The sequence below is a fragment of the Triticum aestivum genome, chromosome 7D (genome assembly GCF_018294505.1).
Source record: "Triticum aestivum cultivar Chinese Spring chromosome 7D, IWGSC CS RefSeq v2.1, whole genome shotgun sequence".
NCBI classification, from domain to species: Eukaryota; Viridiplantae; Streptophyta; class Magnoliopsida; order Poales; family Poaceae; genus Triticum; species Triticum aestivum.
This window is the reverse complement of record NC_057814.1, coordinates 130,907,587-130,918,662: the sequence shown is the minus strand read 5'-3', so window position 1 is coordinate 130,918,662 and position 11,076 is coordinate 130,907,587. Positions and strand designations below refer to the sequence as shown.

The following is an 11,076-nucleotide window of genomic DNA, read 5'->3' as shown; positions in this document are numbered from 1 at the left end:
ACGCAGTTTGGTCGTCCCATCCTTGCATTCCAAACAGATAACGGGAAGGAGTTCGACAACTTAGTTGTTCGCACTCTCCTCACCACACATGGCACGACTTTTCATCTCACATGCCCGTACACTTCACAACAAAACGGTCGCGCTGAGCGCTTTCTTCGCACTCTTAATGACTGCGTTCGTACGCTTCTCTTTAACACCAATGTGCCTTCGCGCTTTTGGCCTGATGCTCTCGCCACCGCATCACTCCTCATTAACATCCGCCCATGTCGTACTCGCGGGAACTTTGCAACCCATCATCTTCTCTTCGGTGCGCCACCCTCTTATGATGAGCTTCGCATCTTCGGATGTCTCTGCTATCCTAGCATCGCCGCAACCGCGCCTCATAAGCTTGCACCTCGCTCCGTCGCTTGCATCTTCCTCGGCTACCCAACTAACACTAAAGGATACCGCTGCTACGATCCCGTCTCACATCGTGTATTCACCTCCCGACACATTTACTTTGATGAGAAGGTGTTTCCGTTTTAGTAGGTACCTCCCGTCGCCGCCGGCCACCGGCGGCCCTCCGGCGACCCCGTCTAGTGGACGACCCCGCTCGGTTCTTGGACCGCCTCCGGGCTTCGGCGGTCCTCGCGCCCCCACGACGCCCTCGCCGACTCCATCCGGCGCTTCGACGTCGCCCACCTCGCCGGCCGCCTCGTCGCCGGCATCTTCATCAGCTGCCTCGCCATCGGCCGCCTCGGGCGCCGCCCCATCGCTGGTCGCTTCTCCGTCGTCGGCCCCTTCGCCGGCCGCCTCGGGCACGGAGTCCCCCTCGGGCTCCACCTCGGGCACGCCCTCCCCCTCAGGAGGGGCCGCCCCCTCGGACCCCACCTCGGCCTCGGCTTCGGACGCGGTCGGCTCATCATCACCACCTACGCCCGCCGCGGTCCCGGAGTTGCCGTCTCGCCCTCTCACTCGGGCCAGGGCCGGCGTCCATCGCCCGAGCTTGCGGTATTCCAGCGATGAGTATCTCCTCACTGCCTCCACCATCGAACCGTCACCGATTCCTGCGTCCGCCAGAGCAGCCCTACGTGATCCTCACTGGCTCGCTGCGATGCAGGAAGAGTTCAACGCTCTTCAGCGGAACCATACCTGGACACTGGTTCACTGGCCTCCTCGCGCCAACGTCATCAGCGGCAAGTGGGTTTTTCGTCATAAGACCCGCTCGGATGGCACACTTGAGCGTTATAAGGCTCGCTGGGTGGTTCGTGGTTTTCGGCAGCGTGCTGGAGTTAACTTCACAGAGACGTTTGCACCGGTTGTCAAACCGGGCACGATCTGCACCGTCCTTCAGCTGGCGGTCTCTCGTGGTTGTCATGTTCATCAGATGGATGTCTCCAACGCCTTTCTTCATGGACACCTTGAGGAGCAGGTTTACTGTGAGCAACCCACTGGTTTCGTCGACGCCTCTCATCCTGGCCATGTGTGCTTGTTGTCCCGGTCTCTCTATGGCCTCAAGCAAGCACCTCGCGCATGGTACCAGCGCATCACCGGTTTTCTTCAGATACTGGGCTTCTACGTCACCCACTCGGATGCCTCATTGTTTGTCTATCACCACGGCTACACGACTGCTTACTTGCTGCTCTACGTCGACGACATCATCCTGACGGCCTCCTCTATAGACCTCATCCAGCAGATCACTCTCCGGCTGCGTGACGAGTTTGCCATCAAGGATTTGGGCGCTCTCCATTATCTCCTTGGCATTGAGGTCGTTCGGCAACCCGACGGCTTCTTTCTTCATCAGCAGAAGTATGCGCATGAGCTACTTGAGTGTGTCGGCATGCTCAATTGTCATCCTGTCGCTACTCCTGTTGACACGGAGGCCAAGCTTACTGCTCTCGAGGGCTCGCTCGCGTCGGATGCTCCATTCTACCGGTCCATCGTTGGTGCTCTCCAGTATCTGACACTCACCCGCCCAGATCTGCAGTATGCTGTCCAGCAGGTCTGTCTCCATATGCACACCCCTCGTGACTCACATTGGACACTCGTGAAACGGATTCTCCGATACATCCGTGGCACGATGTCCCTTGGACTCACTCTCACGGCGTCCACCTCTCTGGATATGGTGGCCTATTCTGATGCTGATTGGGATGGCTGCCCTGACACACGACGCTCCACTTCTAGCTACTGCGTCTATCTCGGTCTCTTCATCGTCTCGTGGTCGTCCAAGCGACAACCCACAGGTTCGCGCTCCAGCGCGGAGGCTGAGTACCGAGCAGTGGCTAACGCAGTTGCCGAGTGCACCTGGCTACGACAGCTACTCCAGGAGTTGCATCACGACGTCTCACGGGCCATGGTTGTCTACTGTGACAACGTCTCTGCAGTGTATCTTTCCGCCAACCCCGTTCATCATCGCCGGACAAAGCACATCGAGCTGGACATTCACTTTGTGCGCGAATAGGTAGCCCTTGGATGCATTCGGGTTCTCCATGTTCCGACCGCACAACAGTTCGCTGATGTGATGACTAAGGGACTGCCTACTTCCACCTTCGAGGAGTTTCGTTCCAGTCTCTGTGTCTCTGGCGACGCTTCGACTGCGAAGGGTGTTGAATATATTGTGCATGTATATTGTGTCTATGGCCCACCTCCTAGTTTTCCCTATATAGTTAAGGTTGTGGCCCCATCCTGTACATTATATATACGTGCTCACTGCACCAATCAGTGCAATTGTGTTGCACGGCCTAAACCTAGTCTTCTACATCAATGAATCCAAAGTGTTGGCTGTTTTCAATGCATTAAAAATTGGCGCATGATGAATTCACTCATATGACAGTGACTTTACGGGCAATTTGGCAAGCCGGAAGGAAAGCTATCCATGAGGAGATCTTCGAGAGTCCATTTGCTACAAATTCTTTCATCAATTTTTTCCTAAAGGACCTTCAGATTATTGCTAAACAAGCACCAGTGGGATCCGGGGCTGCTAGTGTTCGTAATGCTGCGTGGATACCTCCACCGGGCGGTCTAGTAAAAATGAACGTGGATGAGGTTGTATCACAAGAGGGTGCCTTTGGTGCTGCAGCAGTGGTGTGCAGAAACGAAAGGGAAGTGTTTCTGGAAGCATCATCGGTTATATTCAGATTTGTTACAGACCCAACTAGGCAACTACCCTGGAAGCTCTGGCTGTCCGTGAAGGACAAGCACTTGCAGAGGACCTGTATGTCCAGCAAATTCACATTGCAAGTGACTGCAAGACGGTGGTGAACGACATCAAGCAAAATTCCGCGGCGAAGTATAGAGCTATCGTGATCATAGATTGATCTACAGGTTTTGCTGATTGTAATATCGTTCATGAGTTTAGGAGCTCGAATTTCGAGGCTCACAATCTCGTTAGGCATTCTTTAACTCTCGGGTTTGGTCACCTTATTTGGTTAGGTCAACCTGGACAGCTTTAATTTTTACCTGTAAACATTATGAAGGTTGAATAAAAGCTTAGCGAGAGTGCCACTTGATTCTTTGAGCGAATTCTAATCTAAACCGAAGATCTGCACCTGTGAAATCTCGGATTTTGGTAGCCTCCAATTTCTCCTTTCATAAGGCACAAAACTGTAAAAAATAGCTCGATAAGTAGATCATGTGTTCATCACGGATTGACACTATCATCTATTAAAATATATAAATAAAACATTACAATAAGAAAATTAATTATGGTGTTGTGGTGTAGCTGGCTATCACATCAGTCTAACACACTGAAGGTCTCCGGTTCAATCCCGGGCGATGCCACATTTTTCTAAATATATTTTTAAGCTTTTTTGCCCTGTCTCAGCGAATTCACTAACACGCTTACGCTTCATCATAAAATAAGTACACATAGCCGTGGCAGGCACATACATAGTTTGCACGAATGATACATGTCGCTACAGAGCAAGACAAGATGATACGCTACAAGTTCAGTGACTGAATACCCAGGCACAAAGGTGGACAACCGCGCCATGCAAACGGAGACATAAAACGACAACTCGATCGGGTTAAACTGATCTGGCTTCTACTATGGGATCATTCCAGCCAGCCTATCTTGGAGTGATTCCCCATAGCATTTCACATCTTCTCTCTACCAAGGCAACTCAAGGTGGTCTCCCCACGGTCCTTACTTCCAAGGTAACCTGTTGAGTGAAGAGGAATCTGCCACATTTCAGAATTGATGATACAAACTGTTGGTAACTCAGTCAGGTGACACACACACATTGATTCCCTCACAAAAAAAACGACAAACACACATTGAAATTAGAGTTGTCAGACTCATCTCCAATTATCAGAGCTAACTACTCCCTCCGTCCCATAATAGTACAAAATAGTACTCCCTCCGCCCAAAAGTATAGTACGGGGGAGTACAAAATATACAATTTGGGACAGAGAGAATAACTATTATATATTATTATATTTTTTCTTATGTGGCGGATTCTACGAAGGAATTTTGGGACTAGCATATGATCAGGATAAAGATGATGAGCAAGGGATTCTGGACGAAACTCACGCTAGTTTCAGGGATATATCAGAACCGTCATCATTGTCCTGCGAGCTTCCCGAATGTACTGCCGTCATCACAGAGTCAGATGAATGAGCATCTTCAGGGACAACATTTTCAGCTTCGGCAACGGCCACCGTGCTAACAGTTGGCACCTCATGCATCTACATCCAAGCACACGAACATGATGTAAATGTGTGCTCTGCCACCCCAACTTTTATTGGACTTTGTTCAAGCTGCACTTCTTATAAAGATCGATTAAGTGCAGGACTACGAATGCATCTAAAATCTTATTACTTGGTTTTTCAAGCGCATATTTTCCTCTGCCAGCTGCGTTCCCTACAAGGAAAAAGAGAAATTACATTATCAAATGTTCACCTTGTAGAAGTACACCAAAAATGTTCTCAAAACCAATAAACTTAATATAGTCAATTTTGTGTTGCTGAATAGTTCATAAAAAAATAATGCAATCAGGGAGCAACTCCATTGACTGTGCTGGTGGTAAAAGAATAATTTCTTCCACTTAAATAAATAATAAAATTTTAAAACCACACATAAAGGGATATATTGCTGATAACATTCCATTCAATATACAACAACAACAACAACAACAACAAAGCCTTTAGTCCCAAACAAGTTGGGGTAGGCTAGAGGTGAAACCCACAAGATCTCGCAACCAACTCATAGTTCTCGAACATGGATAGTAAGCTTCCACATGCCCCTGTCCATGGCTAGTTCTTTGGTGATACTCCAGTCCTTCAGATCTCTCTTTATGAACTCCTCCCATGTCAAGTTCGGTCTACCCCAACCTCTCTTCACATTATCAATATGGGAAAGAAAAAAGAGTCCACTTGTCAATTTGCCTCTTGTTTAACATGTACTGTGCCAATTTTAGGTATTGACTTGTTGCACATGACATGCACATATCTACTACTTGCACATGTCTGTGCGTACTGCAAGGGCATTCCCTATGAATCTATGAGAATTGGAATTAACAATTGAATTTCCCTACTAATGGGCTCTATTAGCAATAGTCCATATAAATTAAGGTTACTTGAGAGTTCAGCAATCAGCAACATATGTAATACACAATATTATTCACTATAAATTAAGGTTCTTAGCATGCAACATTTTCAAACAAATTTTTTTGAACCAATTCAAACAATTAATTTCCTACATGGCTGCAAAAATTCAGGTAATTGCCATAAAACCCATTCGACTCCGTTACATACATGTATATCTAATACTCCCTCTGTAAAGAAATATACATGTGTTAAAGTAGTTTGATAATTTGCCTGACATACATGATCCAAAAAAGGAACTGCGCAATCTGCTGCCAAAAGCCTAAAGAAACAATAGAGATCATTCCTCACCTTTTGTTGGAGGTCACTGATTTGTTGCATGAATTGCCGGTCCTGCAGACACATATATCGTGTGAAACAATTGGCATAATGCCTGCACAATCAAAACCAAGCTGAAGGAGAAAGAGATGTCACCCTACCTTTGTACAAAGCACCCTCTGCAATCCTGTTTCGAGATTCTTTTCCATCTGCTGCAACTCACCGACACTCAGTCCGTCAAGTTCCTCACCTCTCATGTGTCTATAATATAGAGCATGGCATTAACCGTTAATATTTCAGCCGCTTTGTAGTTAACAACTTCTAGTAAATCACACAAATCCAGGATGGGAACAGAACGTAACCTAAGTCGAAGACTTGCTTCTGCGAGTTGTTCATTCAAACTGTCATACTTGCAGTGCTCTAACTGAAAAGATAATACATCTGTAACTGTTATCATTTTCGTTAGGAACAGTATAAATATGCATGTAAAAAAGAAAATAAATGTGTAATTCTTATGAGATGTGTGCAATGTTAAATTGGAGGACCACGGTAATAATAATAAGTAATGAAAATGTTTTATTTGACAAAATGTTTCAAAACAATAATGAAATGAAACAAGAACATTTCGAAAAAGAATACAGTTCCAGGCTAGGAACTGGCTAGTGGGCCAGAAAATAGGACTCAAGGCAGGTATATACTTCACTATTCCATCCATGCACATTATCTCTCCTTTTAGTGTGCTCCAAGAAATTAGGTGCCAGTGCAAGATTTTTTTATTAGTATCATTTAACATTTACAAATGATTGGCAAAGGACGTTTTTAATTAGGCAACTATGGAAAGAAGTATATAGAGTTCATATTACTCTTAAAAAAGAAAATGTAAATGTATGTGGGGTCACTAGGTTCTCCACACAAATCTTTCCATTTAATAATTCCTAGTTAATTACATAACTTTTTGCTCTCTTTTTTACAAAAAATTTGCTATACATACATTTAAGTCAATAGCCGGCTGCTGATCAGATTTCCCCAGGTTCTTTGAATGAGTACTATACTTGTCAATGATCTCGTTCATACTGTTCACCAAACCAAAATCACATCAGAATTTACACAAATATACAGTTTATCAGGAAATTAATAATGTATATAAAAAATAGTAATGCAAGCAAGCTTCTGTACAAAAGTGTTTGAAGGTACACCAGCATATAATGTAGTATTAATTGATCAGGGGCAAGGTTTTTGAGTCGCCGAGTCAAGCCAAGTCGCCGAGGCTGCGGCTAGTGGCTTGCTGGCTTGAGTCAGCGACTTGGCTTGATTAGTCGCCCCAAGTCGCCATGGCACAACAGTACATAGAGCAGCAGAGCACATAGATATACAGCAGCAGAAGAGCACATATACAACAGAGAAAATATACTACATCTAAGCAGAGCACATATAGAGCCCACCCTGCGCTCTCTTTCATATACTATATCTAAGCAGAGCACATATATGGCCCACCCTGCGCTCTCTTTCCTTCGGTCCTCCTCCTTCCCCAGTCCCCACATGATCACATATACAACAGCAGCAAGCCACGCGAGCCAGCGAGCCAGCGAGTCGTGCGACTAATCGCCCCAAGTCACCGGCGAGGGCATATCATATTAACTTTATACAGTATCATGTGTTCAAGGTACTCCCTCCTTCCCAAAATATAAGGCGTGATTGACTTTGCACGGTCTTTGATGCACGACTTTGACTAATATATCCCAAAGTACATGGATTAAACATGTATAAATGGTATCGTCGTATTTATCTTTCAAAACAATTTTATTTCATGTGTCTGTATACTAATTTTGCAGACATATAATACATGAAAATCATAGTCAAAGTTGTGTAACGAAGACCAGAAAAGTCAATCAGCGCCTTATATTTTGGGAAGGAGCTAGTACATAAGAGGAATAACCTGCAAATCACACACACATATATAGTAGTGAATTGTCCAGAAGTATCGAACTGAAATAATTAAGATATTATCCACTTGTTCAGAACTGATAAACTCGTTTTTCTCTCGTATATATATCATATATAATCTATCTCATATCACATGCATAGAAATGAGGATTTCAAAGAGTTAATTTTTTTATAGTATATATAAAGCACTGAATTCTTATCCTCTTTTGAAGCTAGGGGTGTCCAACATTCCAAAGGTCATTTTATAGTATGATGTAAAAAGTATCCATGATACTTAATTATTAGTTTATCTTCTTAAGTAAAAAGGGTTATGTTCAAGCTATTTGGAACTGTGTAACATCTTGTGCAAATGGATGGATTTTGAATGGTTCGATCTGAAACATGAAATTGTATTCTCAAGCCAATAACAACAATAAAATAATTGGAGGCTGCGCATTGCTGGGTACCATGCATAAAATGGATGCAATAGCATCTAATATGCTTAAAGCTAGAGATGTGAATGCCTGTATTTAAAGTGAAATACATGGCCGCACATATATGTGCCTTTATATATGTTAGCACAGTTACTTTTTCCCCGGAAAAAAGAAGAAGCCAGAGTTACTTCTGAGAAAGTAATGTCATCAAAAAGATGGTATGTAAACAAATTTCTGATTATATCTATTAGGAGCACTTTTATAGAATAATACTTCTTGGTATAATTTTTGTATTAAGTCAAATTTAAACTAAATACCAACACTTTAACCAAGAAATATTCCTCTTCCAAGCATGTCCTTAAGGTGCATGGTACAGCCACAAACTCAAAGTACTTAATTGTTCTATGCATACATGATTCGGTTAGGGTTTGTTTGGTACAGAGATCTTCTCAAATTCATATTGGATAATACATTGCATAGCAGACTTTTATGCATAACAGGAGAGCACAGCCTCCCAGTTTCATTAGTGCAATCGTGCAGACAGCACCAAGCGACAAAACTGCCGGACATCAATCAAATATTATAAGAGGATGACGCAATTAACGAAAAATTATTATAAGAAAATGTGTATGCCTTTCTTCTTCGACTAGTTATGGTAGACTATTAGAAATCACCATTGACATGTCAAAGTTTGGCAAAGGAATAGCATACGGTTCCATAAGCACTTCCATCACTGCTTGTATACTTAAATGTTAAATGCAACTCCCCCTTTTCCTCGGCAAAACCATGCCAAGTGGCAAATATCACCTCTCACTCAAACAAATCCCAACAGTGCATTCGGCTCCAACATGAATGTCGCAAAAGAATTGCACAAACCGTTCCCTAAAACCATGTACAATGCAAGGTGCTTGTAAAAATAAACTGGTTTTTGCTTAATCACCATTGCTTTCCATATATATAGAGGTGCCTAGCGTCCGTGTTATACAAATAAGAACGGGTGCTTAAGTAATATCAGATCATTTTCACAAGCATCTCTCGAGGCATCTTGCATTGTACAAGCTTACAGAAAGTACATACGATTATATTATATAATTAACCTGCTTTCGAGTACCAAGAGGAAATTGTCAAGAAAAAAATTAGGACAACCTGCCGGTACACAAGGTTATGATTACGCAACACATGCAGCAGAGCCACGATGCTGGTAGTACTTGAAATGTTATTTTTCTCTGGTAGTATCGGAACAGACAATAGTGGTAAGCGCCCAAATCCCATAAACGTAACCAATAGCAACAACCTAGTATAGTAGGCAGTAGCCTAAGAAAAACTACTACTCTTATCCTACTGCTAGTGGAGGAGTACGTACTACTCTATCAGTCTATCCACGGCTGCACAGAGCACGAGAGCTCAGCCCAGAGGGAGGGGAGCTCTTTGCACGCAGGCATGGTATGCATACGGCATGCCGCCACCACATGAAATCACAGGTACGTACGGGCGTGCACGAGCTGCAGAGACGCCTTTTGCTGCCACCCCACGCGCCGATCCAGATTCCGGAGAGCCACGGATAGGCTTTCGGCTTATAGTATTTTACTAAAAGAAGGCGAAAGAACAGAGTGACCGGAGGACACTAGCGTGTTCCCCCGCATAGGACACGCGAACGGATCGAGCAAAAGAGGTGGAGATCGATCTGGTACTGTTCTGGAACTACAGTGAAAAAATTCCCCATTTCTCCGGAATCGAACCCGGCCGGATCGGCGCAAAGGACGGAGGACTTGAGGATCTTCAGCCACAGGTAGAAATGGTGGCTCTTCGTAGCATGCACCATGTGATGATATCCTAACGGAATCCGAAACCTAGAAGCGGAGGAGGAAATCATGGCGTTTGGACGGGCTGGTAGGCGGCGGTGCGGGAAACCCTATCTAGCCAGTGCAGCGAGGATCCGGAATCCGCATCGAGTCGGGGACACGAGAAGAACGGACAGATCTAGTAGAAAAAAGAGAGAATGGAGAAGGTAGAAGAACACATGTGTATGCGTGTGTGAGATGGGAGATGGAGGTGACAGGACGGGGAGGAAAGAGAGGCGAGGGTACGTGCCTGGAGCTGGCGAACTGGGAGAGCTTGCCGGTGGAGGAGAAGACGACGAGCGCGACGTCGGCGTCGCAGAGCACGGCGAGCTCCTCGGCCTTCTTGAACAGCCCGCGCCTCCGCTTGGAGAAGGTCACCTGCCGCGCCGCCGCGCTCTCTATCCGCCGTATCGCCCGCCTCTCCCGCGCCATCTCGATCCGCCCTGCCTGAACCGCTCTCGACCGCCCCGGCGCCGCCGTCCTCCTCCTCCCTCCTCCTGCTCAGCCGCACAAACGAACAAACAAACAAACGAAGGAGCACCGGCTGGCTAGATTTTTACCCTCTGCCGCGCCCGTGTGTGTGCGCCTAGTATATAAACGGCGACCCGCCAATGGGAGGAGGAGGAGGGGGAGCGACGGGAAAGGTGAGGGAGAGGTCTCGCTCGCTCGCCCGCTCGCCTCCCCCGGGGCCGCGGCGTACGGTGCGCTCCCATTGGCCGGCGGGGGGAGCCCGAACAGTAAGCTGGCGGTTAAACAAATCGGGGGGGCGATCGGGCCCGTGCCCCCGCACGCTCCACCTGGCCGCGCCGCACCGCGCCGGTCGTTGTTTTATATTATTTTAGTATACTGATGATCCAGGCCCGGAAAATATCCGCCGCACGGCAAGTCGGCACGGCCGGTCCTTTTCCTCCCCCGGCAGCTACGACGACGACGGGTGTGGGAGGGAATTGAAGGCGGTCCCGATTAGGAAAGGAAGGGTGGCGGAGGAGCGGGTCGGAACAGTACTGGCCGTGGCAGGCCCGCGCGCGTGCGGCGGC

At 46.3% G+C, this 11,076-nt stretch overlaps 1 protein-coding gene and 1 non-coding gene across 2 annotated transcripts; one reads left to right on the top strand and one right to left on the bottom strand.

Annotated features, from left to right (window-relative positions):
* Nucleotides 1-3,685: 3,685 nt before the first annotated feature.
* TRNAV-AAC (transfer RNA valine (anticodon AAC)) lies at nucleotides 3,686-3,759 on the top strand. Its single transcript has one exon. It is a non-coding gene; the product is annotated as a tRNA-Val (tRNA).
* A 60-nt stretch (nucleotides 3,760-3,819) lies between these two features.
* LOC778396 (MADS-box transcription factor 55) lies at nucleotides 3,820-10,661 on the bottom strand. Its single transcript, XM_044583118.1, has 8 exons — nucleotides 10,290-10,661; nucleotides 6,833-6,914; nucleotides 6,204-6,265; nucleotides 6,003-6,102; nucleotides 5,875-5,916; nucleotides 4,799-4,840; nucleotides 4,511-4,665; nucleotides 3,820-4,139 (listed from the first exon to the last, which is right to left on the bottom strand). Exons 1-8 carry the CDS (start codon nucleotides 10,469-10,471, stop codon nucleotides 4,124-4,126), a joined length of 681 nt encoding a protein of 226 aa, XP_044439053.1. The 5' UTR covers nucleotides 10,472-10,661; the 3' UTR covers nucleotides 3,820-4,123.
* Between the last annotated feature and the right edge of the window lie 415 nt (nucleotides 10,662-11,076).